Source organism: Malus sylvestris, chromosome 2 (assembly GCF_916048215.2).
Source record: "Malus sylvestris chromosome 2, drMalSylv7.2, whole genome shotgun sequence".
In the NCBI taxonomy this organism is placed as follows: domain Eukaryota; kingdom Viridiplantae; phylum Streptophyta; class Magnoliopsida; order Rosales; family Rosaceae; genus Malus; species Malus sylvestris.
This window is the reverse complement of record NC_062261.1, coordinates 37,142,340-37,160,456: the sequence shown is the minus strand read 5'-3', so window position 1 is coordinate 37,160,456 and position 18,117 is coordinate 37,142,340. Positions and strand designations below refer to the sequence as shown.

Here is an 18,117-nt window from a genome sequence, read left to right as displayed (position 1 = left end):
GAGTTAAGCTTTTGCATGACAGTATGGATTCGAACCCATTCGATGACTAATCTAACATCTAATCTAATAAAACCAATCGTTTGATAAAAAAATAAGAAAAAAAATAAATAAAGGGTAAGGAATAAAATTAGATTTTGTATAAATTAACAAGAGCTACAAAACAAAATATAAGCCAAAAAAATAAAAAAGAGAAAAAACCCGACGATATCATACGAGTACGACACGCCCCGCTCTCCTTCTCTTTTTACAATCAAGGATTCCTTTTTTTTCTCCCGGTAATTCTCTCCCGGCGGATTTTTCCACGAAACCCTATAACCCAATTTCCTAAGAAATCATTTACGTCACCCTCCGGGGAAATCCCCGAGTTCCGGCGGGGAGGGGTTTTGATCGGCTGCGAGGATATTTTAAAACGCGAGCTAGGGTTTTACGATTGGTGGAGGTTTCTGAAGCATTGGGGCGGTAGGGTTTGCTCTTTAAGGCCGAAATTAGGGTTTCGTGGCGATGGGGAGCGTGGATCGAGTCGATGATAGGACCTTTAGGGTTAATTTGACGGGCGATTCAGTCATCAAGTTGAGAGAGAGTGTGAGAGAGAAGCTTAAGGAGTTCATGGGGGATTACACCGACGACACTCTTGTGGTACGGACTCTCTCATTCGGCTAATAGTAATCTTTTGCGCATTGTTCTGAAATTTATGCTGATTATTAGCCAGTTTTCAGTGCTTTGATTGGGGAATTTTTTCCCGTTTGATTTTCTGTTTTAATTGGAGTGATTGCCTATTGTTTTCGTGGTTCTTATTTTATATATGGAGTTAAGGTTGGGATTTTGATTTGGTTTCGTCTTCACTGTCATGAAACTCTATTGGATATCTTGGATTTGATTTATTTTGATGTGACCATGAATTGGTATGAACTGTTGATGTTGCCATTCGGTTTAGGGTAAGACAACATAGGTCGGACAGGGAGATATGCCGAACCATGGAAATTTGTTTCCATTTAAATCGTCGCTTAGATTTTTGAGCTCTCTTTGAGTTGATATGATTATGTAGAGAATGGTTGCAGTTCTCTTGCTTCAGGTTGGCTACCTTTTATGAAAAAAAAGAAAGTTCGAATACCTTATTAAGGGGTTTTAACAAGTTTATGCCATTGTTCAAAATATGAGCTGTCAGGTCTTTTTGACAAAGTTTGTGACTGCAGTGCTTGGGTTTTTGCATGGGATTCCTTAAGGTGGTTGTCCGTGTAGGGAGTTTTTAAAGGCGGAAAGCTTTCAAGAGGGAGGGACAACATACCAATGTGAAAAGTCCTCTTACAAGATGCTGATGCCCTCCCCAAATCTTTCAAATGCTGATTTTCTCCTTAATGAGGAAATATAATGTGATGTTCTTAATAGCTGCCAGATTCAGGTGGACTGCTGCCGAATGCTAAACTAATGAAACAAAAAGGAAACAGGCGGGGGGGGGGGGGGTTACATTGGGTCCTTTGTTGTGTATATCCTGACATATGTATGTATGTGTGCCACAAGCTTTAAACAGAATTTGAACGGTTACATATAGACTTTTAATTTTGTAGGGGTGTATTTGTGGGTTTTCATATTGAGCTACTTCTTCTTAGTATTAGGCAAGGAAGCATAAAGTTTGAGCATGCTTTTGAAGCTGAAAGGACATGGCTATTTAAGGTGTCCATAAAAGAAAATTTAAATGCAGTGTTAGCTCAGTACATCTTGGACTTTCACTGGACACTTTGAGATTGCTTTCCGATCTTATCATGGTCCTTATTTTTAACCTTAGAGAAGCAATACAACCATGAAATTTAAATACACAAATTGGAATATCTTGAAGTACCAGTATCATTCTTTTTCAGATGTTATTGTTATTATAAGCAAACCGTCATATTAAGTGTGTGGTTCTGTCTTTCCTGAGATTACAGTCTTGTTCATATGTGGGTTGTTTCTTGGGCTCCATATTTCTTAGGGAATATGATATCAATATCTTTGTGTTAAATGACCAAGTGACATATAACATTATTATATTTTTGTTTGGTCTACAGATATATAGTTGGCACTCTGTGGTTTAATTTTACATTTATTTAGTTCCAAATGATGCATAGCCATTATGTTTTATCCAGTTCCATCTTTCGAGCAATACCGTAACTTCTGAAACATATCTCTGATAATTAATGGTTTTAGTTACCAGTCCTAGTTAGTAAGAACTGTTTTTTTCTTTCTTCTTTTTCTAGTAATAGGTTGTATAGGTAAAAAGAAGGTTCTCTCTTTCTCTCTCTCCCTTAGGGTATGAGTGATCAAAATTTTGTTGAAGTGATGCCATTCGAAGAGAGTTGCTATATGCTTACTATTAAATTTTAGTGATATCCTAGAGTTCTTGTCATCTTGTTACAGTCCTGATTATGTGAACCCATGCTCTAGTGGCTGAAATTGGTCCATTGGGATTATTTGATTCTAAACATTTCTCTTTCCCCTCTCCTCCCCATCGGATGTCTAATTAGTCAAGCTTATGAAGTAATTTGAACTAGATTGTACTCCATGCTTGCCATCTATAACCTTAGAATTTTTTTCTGTGCCCTTCATATATCTGTCAGTGTAGTTTAATATGCATGAGATGAAAGCTGAAACATATATGAGGACGTTTTCTTCTCTTCTTCTTCATTTAAATTTGTGTTCAATTGTCTGCTTGGGTTCAACCCCTGGTTTTTTTGTCTTTTTGTAAATATATCCACAGAAAAAAGTAATGGCACTAGAACTCTCGCTAAGTTTTCTAATTTCCTTGCAGGAATACGTTATTGTCCTTCTAAAGAATGGCAGGGGCAAAGAAGAAGCAAAGAATGAGCTGAACGTGTTTTTGGGGGATGACAGTGATTCTTTTGTTTCTTGGTAATTGATTATTTTCCCTCGTTATGAGCAATGTTATTTCACATATAATGGTTGTTTAGTTTGGAACATACATATTTATTGTGGGCAACATTCTAAAATTTTGTTTTAAGTTTTTTTTTTCACTAGGTTGTGGGGTCACCTGGCTTCAAATTCGGATTTGCATCTACAATCAGAGGATCCTGAGGTGGAAGATGTGAGTAAAAGAAAAACCACATCAGGTGACCTTACAGGAAAAAGTGATTTGTATCATTTGGGTTCTGAGCCAGAAAGGGAGAAGTCTAATAAGTCAACTAAAAGCCGGCACACTAGAGAATGGAAAGGGCTAACAAGGGATGCAGCTGAGCCCCCTCCTTTTCGAAGCTCTGAGATCGGAGATATTCATGTAGAAGAAAAAAGTCGTAGCAAAGTCAGTGATGCGAAGTCTCCTTCGCGTCAACCTGCAGCTCAAAGGAAAAGGATTCGGCCTGATGAGCGACACAATACAGAGGTTTGATTTTGTGTTTTTTTCTTTCTTTCTTTTATGATATTGAGCAGGGGGTACTTGAATTTGATTCTAATAATTTGAACATGGATCTTGCTGCTGTATTGGGGCATATTGATTCATGTGATAATTATCCATTTTGAAGTTGTGTGGAATAGGCAAATCTTTTTTGTCTCTGTTAAATAGATATAAATAACTTCTTTTATCCTGAACTGTGGTGTGGACTGCTATACTACAGAATTCAAGGCACTTATACAGTATTGGAACTATCCTTTCTGTATTCAGGACTTTTCCTTTTCATACTAATAACTTTTGAAATTGAAAGATTTGTTCAAGTACTTGGTCTTGTTCAGTATTATTCAATCTATCAGTGGTCCATTATTGATAATGTTTTATGAATTTGTTTTCATGTGCTTGCGTGGGTGCCTATAGGCTATAACCTGCCTTTGGACATATTAATGGTTTTAAATGTCCATATTGTTTCTTTTGTCACGCTCTAGCAATCCTCCTTTGCTTCTTCTCTCCACACAAAGAATATCCCCACCCCCAAAACATTGTATTTTATGCTTATTGCAAGGGTTGATTGAGTATGCAATTTAAGAAAGATCATTTTGGAGACTTATTTCGTATAGAGTGTATGCACTTTGATAACAATTATTCAACTTTCTCACTCGATTATCCTCTTCTTGACAGAGGGAACCAGTTTCTGAAGTGACTATTGATGCCCCTCGACGGCTACTCCAATTTGCTATGCGTGATGCATTAACGACCTCAAGGCAATCCAATTCAGCAACTCAGCCCACGTTGAAGCGTCTTCGTTCTGTGGTATCTAAACCCACTGTTGACTCATCATTGGTTGATCGTCCTCGACGGATTCAGTCTGTCGCCAGGGTGCCAAATCCCATGTCAACTGTAATGAAAGCTGTTGCAGAAGCTGCTGAAGATGTAACAAGAGTTAAACCTTCAAGGAGTGTGTTTGACCGACTAGGTCGTGGTATGGAGTTTTCTGAGACCAGTGTGCCTCTTGCACCATCCAGAGATGCTGCTACCGAGGATGTTGAATTTGAAGATGTCGTCCAACTTAATGAACAAAAACGATCGTCATATCCGGCTAGAAGTGAATACAGTGGACAGTATGTAGGGAATGCTATGTTAGAAAGTGAAACTGGTTTGGCTTCTGATTTTGTATCGGACAATGAAGGGTTTGATGATGTTAATGTTATGGGTCGTATAGTTACTGATGTTTCTCAAACTGGGACATCTGGTGGAAGCAAGGCTGAAAATTTACTAATGGCGCATTACAATGTGGCGAAGAATGTTGATGATGTTATGCAGCTATCCAGGAATAAAGATCACGGTCAATCTTTTGCAGCTGCGAATTCTTCTCATAAGATTGTGAATATATCTGTGAATGTCAATACTTGGAAAGCACCCCATTATCAGGAGCCAAGAGAAGTTGCTGGTGATGATTGGAAATCCCTACAGAATAGTGAGGCAGGGGTTGCCAAATCTGGTTTGCATGTGATGAAGGAGAACGGCAATCCTGTTGGAGCAAGTAATGGAAATGTAAGATGCACGCACACTCCCAAACCTTCCTCTCCTCTATCATCACTTGTACATTAAATTCACTTGATATTTCATTGCACTTAGAGACTGTTATTGAATGTCTTTTTATGATATCAGGTAACACCTGCTGCAGATTCTCCTAAGATGCTTTCCTCTTCTGCTGGTGAGTTTTGAAACTTCTAAAATAATCCTCTCTTTTTTTTTTTTTTTTTTTTTCCACATTATTACTGCTTACCTCCATTTAGAGATGAGAGAAGTCAAGTCCCTACTTTTTATTAGTTAGTCAAATAATTGATTCTCTTTCTGGTGTTGGATCTCCGTCATTCGAGTAGTATCCAAATATGCATCTTTATTAATTTTTTTATTATGGAATATCGTGCAGGTCTATATGCCAGTGGACGCCCATTGGAGGATGCAGATTGTCGAACTATCTTTGTTAACAATGTAATACCTTCCTTCTTGTTGTTCAATGTTTGAGGTTTTGTCTCGGTTTTGTGCAATTTCAGTTTTAGTTATATTTTTTCATGAATGCACAGGTCCACTTTGCTGCTACAAAAGATAGTCTTTCTCGACATTTCAACAAGTTTGGGGAAGTGCTAAAAGTAGTGATAGTTACTGATGCAGCAACTGGGCAGCCTAAAGGGTAAGATGTCTCATCATAATTCTTCTTAGCTCTTGGCCTAGTCCTTCCTTTTATACGAGGACAATATATATTCCTTAGTTAGTCTTTACTAAATAACTTTACTTGAGCAGGTCAGCTTACGTAGAGTTCACACGGAGGGAGGCCGCAGACAATGCATTATCTCTGGACGGAACCTCTTTCATGTCAAGGATCCTCAAGGTAAACATTTGTAGTAACTAGAACTAGTGATGACTTTTTGCTATTGTGAGGTCTTTGGAGAACAGAACTCTATTTAGCTTCCTTCTTAACATATGATTTTTCATGGTAAATCTTTGCCGTAAGGATTTGTATGTGTCATTGCATTTTGGGATTTGATTCGTCAGCCATTAGACGATATTAACACTGATCATGAATCCTTACATTTTGCATTTGTAATTTATGGTGTTTAAATGTAGGAGTGAAATCTTTACCCGTGTCATTATCCTATTGCAGGTTGTAAAGAGGGGAGCTGCACATCAAGAAGCAGCTCCGGGCATGACGTGGCCAAGGGTTGCCCGGGGCACTCCATTTGCCACTGCCAGGTTTGGTTGGTCCCCATTCCAGAGAGGCATGTCTGGTGCATATAGGCCTCGCCCCCTAATCAAACCTGGTGCCAGGAGCATGCAGTGGAAGCGTGATACTCAGGCCAATCCAGGTGAGATGGGTGCTCCAGTCACTGCCACTGCTGTTCCTTCACCAACAGCTCGCAGTCTTAACCTATGTTCGAACAGAACCTAAGCCAGACGGAAACAAGTCCCGAATATGACGTTACCTTCTGCGGTATGCCCGACATGAAATGCTCGTGGTCCTCGGAATTCTAATAAATTGGGGTATATTCTTTTTGTATATGGTCGAGAACATTTTTACATGGAGGCGGAAGAAGTGAAGGCGAAGGCTTCCCCACTCGAAAATTTTGGCTTTATTCTTTGGGTTGGAGATGAAAGGGAGTTAATTATGGCATGGGATCATAAAGCGATGGAAAACATTTTTGGAGATAAGAGTAGTAGTCAGCTCATCAAGTGTTTTCTGACGGAGATGTTACTGTTTAGGTTCAAATTTGTGTATAGACGGACAGATTAATGGTTTATTTTTTGAAGGATATTAACTTTGTTAATCTGTTTCGTAACATTTATATTTTGATAAAAAAAAAGAGAAAATGGAAAAAAAGAGATATTAATTGCCTTGTATAGTGTTGTATGTTGTACATTTAGCGGTAGCAGCTTCCTGTTAGAGTAGGAATTCTCACTCAAAAAGTCAAAATTCTTAGTGTTTTAATCGTGGAGCTTTGTGATTACGATCAGAATCGTTCATATTATGAATCACATTGTAAAGATTATCTTTGCAAAAATTAAATTAAAATTAAGGTCGTTTAGTCACTCTATTGTAGTAAATACATAGACGGTTCCTAATGCTTTTACCAATACTGTTAATTTATTTTTAAATAGTTTCATGACTAAACGACCTTAGTTTTAATTGATTTTTAGCAAAAGCCATCTTTATATAGTGATTTATATAATAGAACAATTCTGATAATAAACACAAAGTTCTATAAATTGACAACAAACAATTTTGAGAAATTTTAAGTAGGTAAAAATTTCTACTCATCTTTGAGTAACTGAGTATTGTTCTTTGTTTTATCCTAAGCCCTGTTTATTTATTTTTTTTTTTGTGGGAAAATATTTTAGATTGTTTGTAACAATTCTCAAATTTAAACGTAGTCGTTCGATAATTTCCTGTGTGAGTGCATTGTCCATGTGCTGCAAAGGGGGACTTTGACTTTGTGGCGTACCAACTACCAAGTCTTGTTATTGATAGCTTGAGAGATAGTTTTGGCAGCTTCATTCAACAAAACAAACAATGGTAGCTGGAGAATTATTTCTTGGGGCATTTCTGCAGGTGCTGCTCGACAGGTTGACGCCCCGCGGTATCCTCAACTTCGGTCGCCTACGGATTGTCGATAGGAAACTGAAGAAATGGAGTGCAATACTGTCTGCAATTGGAGCTGTGCTGTATGATGCGGAAGAGAAACAGCTCACAAGTGAGGCAATCAGACTGTGGCTGGATGATCTCAAAGACCTGGCTTATGATGTGGAAGACATATTGGACAGATTCTCCATTCAGACGTTACGACGCAAGGTCAAGCAGCGACATGGAACTCGAGCGAGCAAGGTACGGAGCCTAATTCCTAAAGCTAAATTCAACTTTTGTATGAACATGAAAATGAAGGAGATTACGGATAGACTGGTAGAGATATCTGAACGGAAGGACCAGCTTCGCTTGAACGATACTGGAACTTCGGCATACACTACTAAGGCATATAGAGTGCCTCCCAGTTCTTGTCAACCAGATGGACCTGTTATCGGAAGGGATGAAGACAAAATGAAGATGGTCGAGTTGCTGTCAATATCCGAGCCTTGTACCAGCAACTTTCATGTAGTTTCCATTCTTGGCATGGCGGGGATCGGAAAGACAACACTTGCAGGACATGTATTCAACGATGATGCCATGGAACAGTTCGATCTTAAGGTATGGGTGTATGTGTCGGATGACTTCAACATCGTAAGAGTGACAAAGGCAATTCTTGAATCGATCACATCCGAGCACTGTAAGTTGAAGGAGTTCAGTAAAGTTCAGGACAATCTGAGTAAGGAATTAGCTGGTAAGAAGTTTCTGATTGTTTTGGACGATGTTTGGAGCACATGTGACTATGATATGTGGACGAAGTTGCAGTCCCCATTTCGGGTTGGAGCACTGGGAAGCAAGGTACTTGTGACAACACGTCATGAAACAGTTGCGAAAATTATGGGAGCAATTCAAGTTCATAATTTGAATTATATATCAAATGATGATTGCTGGCAAGTGTTTGAACAGCATTCATTCTTGGACATTAACAATGGCAGACCGCGCAATTTTGAGTTACTTCGGGAGAAAATCCTTGCAAAATGCAATGGATTGCCTCTGGCTGCGAGAACTCTTGGTGGACTTTTACGGTGTAAAGGAATGGGCGAATGGGAAGGAATATTAGACAGCAAAATATGGAGTCTATCAGATAAGAGTGGCATTCTCCCAGTACTGAAATTGAGCTATCACTCTCTCCCTTCAAACCTTAAAAGATGCTTTGCCTATTGCTCAATACTTCCCAATGACTACGAATTTAGTGAGAAGCAGTTGATCCTCCTGTGGATGGCAGAGGGTTTGATTCAGCATTCGGAAGAAGGTAGACAAATGGAAGATCTGGGTGGAGAGTATTTTCAGGAGCTTTTATCCAGGTCATTGTTTCAGAAATCGAACAAAAGCAATTCAAAATATGTAATGCATGACCTCATTAGTGAACTCGCACGGTGGGCTGCAGGAAAAGTATGTTTTAGATTGGAGGATAATGTGGATAAGAGCATGCAACAGCTCAGATGTACTCCAAAAGCTCGTCATTCTTCTTACATTTCTGGAGAGTTTGATGGGGCTAAAAAATTTGGCACCTTTTTCTCGGCTAAACACCTGCGGACTTTCCTACCGTTTACACTTTCAGAAAACCCCCAGAATTATGTGACTTGTAAGGTTACTCTTGATTTATTGCCAAAATTGCAATACTTACGGGTCTTCTCTATGAACAGCTATCAAATAACTGAGCTACCAAATTCGATTGGTAAACTGAAGTTTCTACGCTACCTTGATGTTTCTCACACACTGATAACACGGTTACCTGAATCAACAAGCACACTTTGTAACTTACAGGTATTGCTATTAGAGAATTGTTCACGTTTGGAGGTACTGCCCATAAACATGAGGAATTTGATTAATTTGCGTCATCTCAACAATTCAAATGTACCTTCTCTGAAAGGGATGCCTCTGCAACTAGGGCGGTTGACTAATCTGCAGACACTAGCCAATTTTTCTGTGGGTAAAGGTAGCGCGTCTAGGTTGATGGACATAGGGCCCCTATTGCATCTTCGGGGGACATTACACCTCTCAAGATTGGAGAATGTGACTGAAGTTGAAGATGCAAGGAGGGCTGACTTAATTAGCAAGGAAGGGATTGATTTCTTGCTACTACAATGGTCAGAAGGGAGTGGCACAAGAGAAATGGAGGCAGATGTTCTTGACATGCTACAACCTCATAGAAATCTCAAGGAACTCACCATCAGGGGATATAGTGGTGTGAAGATTTCTACTTGGGTGGGAAATCCTTCGTTCACTAATATTGTAGTTGTACGCTTACAAGATTGCTGTAACTGCAAATTCTTGCCACCACTTGGACAATTGCCTTCTCTGAAAGAGATTTCTATAAAAGGAATGTCTGAAGTGGAAAATGTGGGTTCCGAGTTTTATGGAGAGGGCAGCTTTCCTTTTCCGGTACTAGAGACCCTTTCGTTTCAGAATATGCAACGATGGAAGGAGTGGTTTCCTTGCGAACGACTTCAGGGAATTAGAGAGTTTCCTTGCCTGAAAATGCTTTCCATAGATGCATGCCCCAAATTGGAGGGTACGATACCTGAGAACATTTCTTCATTAGAAAATCTTGTGATTCGCGAATGCGATCAGTTGGTGGTTTCAGTTGCCAACTACAGAGAACTTATCATGTTGTGCGTCCACAGTTGTAAAGGCTTGGTGTATCAGAGTGCGGTTGAGTTTCAGTTGCTAGATTTGGAAATAACTGGTTGTGCAGAGCTGACACCGTCGTTGCAGAGTGAGGATACATTACTGCAACACTTTACTTCTCTTCACCGTTTGACAATTGAAGGTAATTCTCACCTAGTTCAATTGCATCACCTGACATCACTTCAAGAACTTCACATTGACAAATGGCCAAGCCTAGTTTCTTTTCCAGAAGTTGACTTGCCGCCTTCTCTTAAGGAAATAAAGATTCGAGGTTGTGATTCTCTCACGCATTTTGCAAGATATCGTCTACCCCCAAGTTTAAGAAGAATAGAGATAAACAGATGCCAAAATTTGATATCATTAGTGGAGGACAGAGATGGTTCTGCATCATCATCTTCTTCTCCTTGTTTGACACAAAATGAGGAATCTTGTCTTGAATACTTGAGCATATGGAGTTGTCCATCTCTGACGTCCTTGTCATCTAGAATCCAGCTGCCCAAGGCGCTTAAGCACCTTCAGATACACACTTGTAAACAACTGGAGTTCATAACTGACACGTTCGACCACAACACTCATCTTGAATACATTCATATCTGGTATTGCCCAAATCTTAAATCTTTACCAGAAGGCCTTTGCTACCTTCCCAATCTTCAGAAGTTGAGTATTTATGGTTGTAGAAGTCTTGTTTCGTTCCAGCGGGGAGGATTTGAGATAATCGCTTCCAATTTGAGAGAGATTGACATCACTAATTGTGATAAACTGGAGGCCTTACCCAAAGGCATGCACAACCTCAACTCTCTTGAGATATTAAGAATCCCTTATTGTGATGGTTTCATGTCCTTTCTAGGAGAGGGCTTTCCCCCTAACCTAATATCACTTAAAATTCTGAATCTCAAGAGTTGCGAGCCCCTCTTCCAATGTGGTTTGCACAGACTAACCTCTCTCAGAGAGTTGTGGATCAGCGGTGAAGATCCAGATCTAGTCTTCTTTCCACCTACGGAGATGGTGCTCCCCAAATCTCTCATTAAACTCATCGTTGAAGACTTCCCACATCTCCGGTACCTGTCCAGCAAGGGCTTTCAGTTCCTCACATCTCTTAAATCTCTTTACATCTGGACTTGTCCCAAGCTAGAATCCATTCCATATGAGGGCCAGCTTGTTCCACTGACACAACTTAGTATCCGTCATTGTCCTCTGCTAGAAGCGAGATGCAAACCAGATAAAGGTCGATACTGGCGCTCCATAGCTCACGTCCCTTACATATGGTTGGGAGACAAGAGGATCCTAGCTCCCTGATAAAAAATGATACAAGAGGAAACATTCAAGCCTACTATTCTCATACTCCGTTCCAGGTATTTCAAATTTGAGAGAAAATCAAGAATTACATAAGAATGTTTATTACCCGCCATTGTATCTTACCTTCTATCTATATCTTCTCCATTTAGGCATATTTGCTTTCAGAGGTTCGGTATATTCAGACGCTGTTATCACTAGAGAAATTCAATGTCTGTCAGGTACGTGTTCTACACTTGTTTGCATGCTATGAATTTGCATTCTCCTCAACTACGTTCCTCAAAGAACTAAGAAGCTTTATTTTAGAGGCTTTTCCATCCACAACCAACAACTACTAATATGTTTTGACAAAGGGTTTAGGGTCTGTTCTGCAACTTGTACAGGATCTTTAATTGACCTGTGACTTGTGTGGCAGGTTTTAAGATCCCCTACATAAAACGTTCGAGGCTTCCCGAAAATGTCTTGTCAAGAAACCCGTATTTCTATCAATGAGAAGAAGAGATGGGGGTTGTGCATCCACAAGTGCATATTGCCATATTCAAGTGGCTGCGAAACATCATCTCTTCTTGATTTCTGCACTTAAAGGAGCTTTCTAATGCATCTATTGTTGAACATGTATAATGTAGCAGAAAGGATGACCGCAAAGTTATCTTTGTTACAATGGCGAAGATTTCTACAGGCGAAATTGCTCCCGAATATGAAGTTTCTGCTGAACAATGTAGCTCCAGAAGATGCTATCGGTGTGCTCTTGACTCTCTACGATCTACGACAATTTGTCGATAGAGAATATTATTTATAGTTTGCTTTGAGCTGCTGCTCCTGCTTACTGAACGCTCGTATTGGACCATCTGTGTGCGCATATTTCTTAATTTCTTTTGTATCATCGCTGAACGCTCTTATTGATGCGAAGCTGCTAATGAAACGCAGAGTTTGAAGACTCTAAGATTTCTTACAAGAAGAAATCGATTAACATAGTTGAAGGAGAAGACGAGGCGTTGTTGGGTTCATTGAGAAAACAATGAAAATTCTCTTACATTAGCGAACAACGAGAAATTTGATGCGGGCATGGGGGTTTCTGAGTTGGAATCTCTCTCCGTAGATTAAAGTAGTTTAGAATATAATATCGCCATGTAAAAAAAAACTCAAATGGGATTATAGATTAATCTTTTCTTCCCGCACAAGTTACACATTATAACAATGCAACAAACTTGAACATAACAATCTCATCAACGGGAGTTACAAACTCATCTCGTAAGCGCAGCGAACAACACTCCGGCTGACAAGCCAGCAATGCACAAGAATGAAACGCCGCGAACACGAACGAAGAACACATTCAAATTCTTAGCAACCTGAAGGGTGAGAGTCAGAATCCGCAGCCTGCCTTGCTCCTCCATCTTCTTAAAGAAGTAGATTGACTTCAAACTCTGCCTCAACATGAACGCCAGCGTAAAGGGTAACCCGAAAGCCAAAATGCTCTGAACTGAAACCTCCGGCATTGGGGTCGATTTGGTAATGTACGAAATCCAAGCTCCGACGCCGAGTTGAGCCAAACCCAGAAGAGCCAATGCCCTGCTCAGACTATACATGTTTTTGGCCATCGATTCCAGAACTTCTCTGGTCTCATTGGCCAAAGTCGAAAGGTCTCGCTCCACCGTCGGTCCTTCGATTTCGTGGTGCTTGAAGTTAGGGTTTTGACTAGGGTATTCATTTGGGTTTTGGGGCTTTTCAGATTCTGGGTTTTGGGATTTTTCAGATTCTGGATCCGGTGACGGTGAACTAGAAGAAGTTGAAAAAAATCTGGGTTTTTGATCTGATGACCCATTAAACCTAGGATTGTACAAATTGGTACTGAACCTTGAACACGATTGTGTAAAAGTAAGACCAAGATTGGTTTTTTTGAATTCAGGGTTTTGAGTAATGGATTTTGAATTGGGTACCCAAGTTAGATTATGGCTTATGGGTTTTGCATTTGATGATTTTATGTAATGATCGATAATGGTGGTGGGGTTTGATGAAGATTTGAAAGGATTTGGGGAGAGAGTGGAATAGGAGGAGTGAGTGAAGTGGTCTGGGATTTTAGGGTTTTGAAGGTTTTGGGCGGCAAGGTAGGTGGAGGATGCAGACAATGATGAATGATGATGATGATAGAGCCTTGAAAGCTTGAAGCTGAATCTGCGTGTGATCATGGCGGCCATTTTTGTTGAACCAGAAATTGAAGAGGGAGGGAGGGAGGGAGAGAGAGAGAGCGATATTTCCTTCTAGGGGGACGTTTACCTACCTCTCCTGCGCATATATAGGCGCGGGCCTCGGGCACGAGCCGAAATGTATAGGTTTGGCCCAAAATAAATTTCAATCGGACCACGGTTTAAACCCAGCAAAGGATTATCAGATTGTAGGGGAACATTGCTTGTTGCATTAATTTGATTTAAGAAAACAAAAGAAAAGAAACTCATGTTATAAGGTCACATTTGGGATTGATTCATTCCAAAGAACTTTCATAAATTATACTTTAATTATAAATTTATAAGAAGTTTTTGTTTAATCCAGTATTTCCCAACAAAGCATTTGAAATTGGTTTTGAAGAAGCACATCCAAAAAACACTTTTAACCATTTTTTACGGGCAATCACAAACAAGCGTAAGTTTTCAATTTTCAATCTACATTTGAGAGTTTAGAGTCGATTTTATTCTTCAGTCAAATAGCTAAGCTTTCCCAACTCCGTTGCGTGCACTTCCATCATCTGAGACCAAATTGAAAAATTGGTATCAAAGAGTTTTAAACCCAAATTACTGAAACCGTGCAAGAATCGGTGCATGAAAATAGCAATTGCCTGCGGGAGGGGTTTTCGGAGATTGAGGCCAAATCCTACTCTGATGTCATGATAAATTTTATTGGCTCATTATGGTTCATTACTAATATTATCCATATTGTCCTAACTTAATCACATATTAATAGATGTTGAGTTTGTATCACAAAGACCTCAGAGATAAGTAGGAGTGCATGAAAACCTCTATATATATTGTATACTATTTTGTCATATGACCGATGTGAGATTCTATTTTTTTAAAAGAGTAGCTCAATGCTTTTGATGAAAAATTATCATGCTACCCCCTGTGTTCCAACTTTTAAGATGATCAATTTGTACCTGGTGGGAAAATGAATGAACTTTGGACAAAAGAAAGCAGGTGAACAATTTTGGCAAAGAAAAGTGGCATCATCATACCAATTGTAGTTCATCCAAAATCAAATGACAAAGTTTTCTGATGAAGGAGGAAGATATCCATGATCAACCCCAAATAATTTTTCACACAAATTTCATATACATCCAAGCACTTCATACCCAATGCCCTCACTCAAATCCAAGTCCGAAAACGCATGTTGCCGAAGTTGCTGTTAATTTTATCTCTGCCAAGACTGCACTCGGCAACGATTTCCAATTCCCATTGGTTCAGGTGTTGTTTAAGTTTATAATTACTATCATTTCCATTTGCATTCTAATTCATATATTCGCGATCCAGATTAATTCACCTTCTTGTTACTTTGCGTTCAATCTTCATCTCCCTCTGCACTAAAAGATGCTACAGACCGTTTGTCATTAAAGGTATGGCATGTAAAATAGCGCACATTGAGCAAGTTCCCACTCAGTACCGTAATTACGAGAGATTTTTTAGTGTTTCCATAATACGGAGTGAAACACTACAGTACCGTAATTACGGGAGATTTTTTAATGTTTCCATAATACGGAGTGAAACACTACGTTATTATACAATTAGAGATGAACATTAAAAAAACTTTTCTTGTATAATAAGATGCGGTGTTCATGACACAGATACATGAAAAATCTCTCCGTAGTTACATGATTATAAATTAATTTATTTTAGGGTTCTTTAGATAAAGGTCCTTGAAATTCATATTTTTCAAACAAAAACCCAATTAATATTAAACATTCAAATAAAACCCAAATTTCAAATAGACTACCATGTAGATAAATATATAACCAATTATTACAACATATTTACAACTTATGCCACAAAACCCTAATTATGTTAATAAATATTATTACTCACCCTAATTATGATTAGCAATTAACCCCATATGAAAATTTTACCTTTTTTGTTTCATAAATATTATTAACATATATATATATATATATATATATTTACCCATATTCATAAACAATTATAGGCATATTTTTTGTATAAAAAAAAGGATCCTTTGTATAATCAGTTATTTTGCATCAAATAATATTGTTTGATAAAAAAAAAGACAAGAATCAATTAACATTCTTTTATTTTGTAGGTAAATTATTTTACACAGATTATTACATACATTAGCCATTTTGATTTGTTATTATATATGCGTGTCAAAAATAATTTATCTATATTTATATGTAAAGTATAAGTAAATTAATTTTTTATAAGAATTAAATAATAGGTAAATTATATTGTAGGTACAATATGTTTTTTTTTAAAGAAAAATTGAAATTTATAAACAAAAAGTAGTACATATATTATATTTTCAGTCAAATTACATTCCTTTATTTTGTAGATAATTTTTTTAAAGCATTGTTACATATACCGGGCACATTTTAGTACTAATATATATATATATATATATATATATATATATATATATGTGTGTGTGTGTGCGCGCGCAAATATATATTAGTTTTAGTAGGAATTGTAGGTACATTAAATTTGTACAAAAAAAAAAGGTAAATTAAAATTCATAAAAAAAAGGTAGTAGATATATATATATATTTTAATCAACTTACATACCTTTATTTTGTAGGTAAATAATTTTACATGCATTATTACATATATTGGGCACATTTGAGTAATATATACATGCAATTATACTTTATTATATCAAATGTAGATAAATTAATATTGAATCATATAACTTTTTTTTTATTTTGTAGATAAATTATTTTGCATGTATTATTACATATACTGGGAATATTTTATTACTAACACATATGTCCAAATAATTTACTTATGTTTTTTATGTAAATTACTCCATAGTTCTCTTTCAGTTTCCATTTGGTAAGAAAATGACAAGATTAAGTTAAAATTGTTATTTATTTATTTATTTAAAGGAAAGTATAACATTAATGTTTATTTATTTTTTGCCAGAAGCATTAACATACAATTTGTTATGATATATTAATATACAATGAATTTAAACATTAATACATTTTTTTTCATTAATCCCTCCCTTCAAATCTGCATAGAATTAAATGTATACATTAAAATTGTAATTAAGGGTATTTTAGGCATCTGAAAGATGCAAAATGTGTAAAGTCAAACATAATTAATGAATTTGCTTATGTGGAGCCTAGTCATTGGGTTTTATTCAAGTAAAAAGACTATGTCGGGTTTTATGTAAAGAAACTTGAGTTTCAAGGGCTAAAATCATATTTGCAGTTTATTTTATTTAGACCCAAGACCTCGTGCTAACATTACCTATCCGGACAAAAGACACGCACAATATTATACAGATAACTAGGGTAGAAATATTAATATGAATAGTGTGTATAAAAAGCAAGTGCAATTATATATCGAGTAGCAAGCTAGGAGAACACATCGTCTTGCAGACTTGAAATGATTATTAATTTAGAACCTACAAGTACTAGTTACATTACAATAAAAACAACACAAAAAATATAGACAAAAGAGAACCCTGGCAAAGCGACTGAAGCAGAAGAAGCGGAAGCTGATCCGGTGGCCATGGCCGGCGCCGGAGCAATCCCATCCCCAAAGGCTGAGGCTGCGATATAATTCATAGCAAGAAACATAATAAGAGCTACTGCGACCAAGAATGCCTTAGTAGAAGTCATTAGCTATATCTGATTCAGAGGCCCAAACTGCTATTTATGTGAGAAGCTAGCTAACTAGGGTTTATGCAGAATGGTGCTTTGAGGTTGAGTGCAATTTTCCAATGCATGGTAGACACATGTGTTAGGATATATATGTGTGTGGGATTATGACACTTGTCAATAGATTGTGCATTTAGTTAGTTAGTTAGTTACATGTATTTGAGCTGCTATATAAGTCTAAATGTAATGACTTCATGTGTAAGAAATACATAATACAGATATTCATCTCTCTCTCTCTCTCTGCTTACTTTCTCTCACTAAGTTCTTGATAATTCTCTCTCTGATATATCTGCATACATATTAACATGGTATCAATCGCCGGATCAGCTAACACTACTCTGTTCGATCCTTCTGATTTCTTCCGCTTCTCCAAATTGATATAATATCAATCGCCGGTTTTCTTCTCTACGTGTTTCGGCGTCGTTGCTGCTCGTGATTGTGTTCTTTCTTTGTACGAGTACCCTCTTCTTCTTCTCTTCATTTCTAGGGTTTGCTGCAAATTGGGATCTGTGACGTTGTGTTGAAGATTTGCTGCACACCAGGTGTTTGTTTTGGTGTCTCAGTGACAAGTTGTTCTTCGAACTTTGCCAATATGGTAACTGCATCACAACTTCAGATTCTTCAATCTCCAATTACTGCTCTTATTTCCACAATTCCTACATCTGTGAATATTAAGCTTGATGATACAAATTACTTGAATTGGCAATTTCAAATGCAATTGTTGTTAGAAGGTCATGGGATTATGCAGTTTGTTGATGG

The 18,117-nt window shown here is 37.7% G+C and overlaps 3 protein-coding genes across 4 annotated transcripts; 2 read left to right on the top strand and 1 right to left on the bottom strand.

Annotated features, from left to right (window-relative positions):
- Positions 1 to 196: 196 nt before the first annotated feature.
- LOC126609479 (uncharacterized) lies at positions 197 to 6,778 on the top strand. 2 transcript variants are annotated; one of them, XM_050277378.1, is made up of 9 exons: positions 197 to 636; positions 2,783 to 2,883; positions 3,010 to 3,370; positions 4,058 to 4,930; positions 5,048 to 5,093; positions 5,313 to 5,374; positions 5,467 to 5,573; positions 5,684 to 5,771; positions 6,045 to 6,778. In XM_050277378.1, the coding sequence occupies exons 1-9, from the start codon at positions 502 to 504 to the stop codon at positions 6,327 to 6,329; spliced, it is 2,058 nt and encodes a 685-aa protein (XP_050133335.1). In that variant the 5' UTR covers positions 197 to 501; the 3' UTR covers positions 6,330 to 6,778. The 2 variants fall into 2 exon arrangements, with proteins under 2 accessions (XP_050133335.1, XP_050133336.1); XM_050277379.1 differs by having other exon boundaries at positions 588 to 636; positions 2,994 to 3,370.
- Positions 6,779 to 7,396: 618 nt separating this feature from the next.
- On the top strand, positions 7,397 to 12,454 carry LOC126610576 (putative disease resistance RPP13-like protein 1). The gene is made up of 3 exons (XM_050278680.1): positions 7,397 to 11,539; positions 11,633 to 11,701; positions 11,896 to 12,454. The coding sequence occupies exon 1, from the start codon at positions 7,449 to 7,451 to the stop codon at positions 11,481 to 11,483; it is 4,035 nt and encodes a 1,344-aa protein (XP_050134637.1). The 5' UTR covers positions 7,397 to 7,448; the 3' UTR covers positions 11,484 to 11,539; positions 11,633 to 11,701; positions 11,896 to 12,454.
- A 157-nt stretch (positions 12,455 to 12,611) lies between these two features.
- LOC126610585 (uncharacterized) lies at positions 12,612 to 13,730 on the bottom strand. The gene has a single exon (XM_050278690.1). It carries the CDS (start codon positions 13,673 to 13,675, stop codon positions 12,725 to 12,727), a length of 951 nt encoding a protein of 316 aa, XP_050134647.1. The 5' UTR covers positions 13,676 to 13,730; the 3' UTR covers positions 12,612 to 12,724.
- Between the last annotated feature and the right edge of the window lie 4,387 nt (positions 13,731 to 18,117).

Excerpts from the sequence above, each read along its gene's own strand:
- LOC126610585 (XM_050278690.1), bottom strand. The coding sequence starts at position 13,675 with ATGGCCGCCATGATCACACGCAGATTCAGCTTCAAGCTTTCAAGGCTC.
- LOC126609479 (XM_050277378.1), top strand. The coding sequence starts at position 502 with ATGGGGAGCGTGGATCGAGTCGATGATAGGACCTTTAGGGTTAATTTG. Across the intron at positions 637-2,782 it reads ACACCGACGACACTCTTGTG|GAATACGTTATTGTCCTTCT; the intron begins GTACGGACTCTC and ends ATTTCCTTGCAG. Across the intron at positions 5,574-5,683 it reads GCAACTGGGCAGCCTAAAGG|GTCAGCTTACGTAGAGTTCA; the intron begins GTAAGATGTCTC and ends TTACTTGAGCAG.
- LOC126610576 (XM_050278680.1), top strand. The coding sequence starts at position 7,449 with ATGGTAGCTGGAGAATTATTTCTTGGGGCATTTCTGCAGGTGCTGCTC.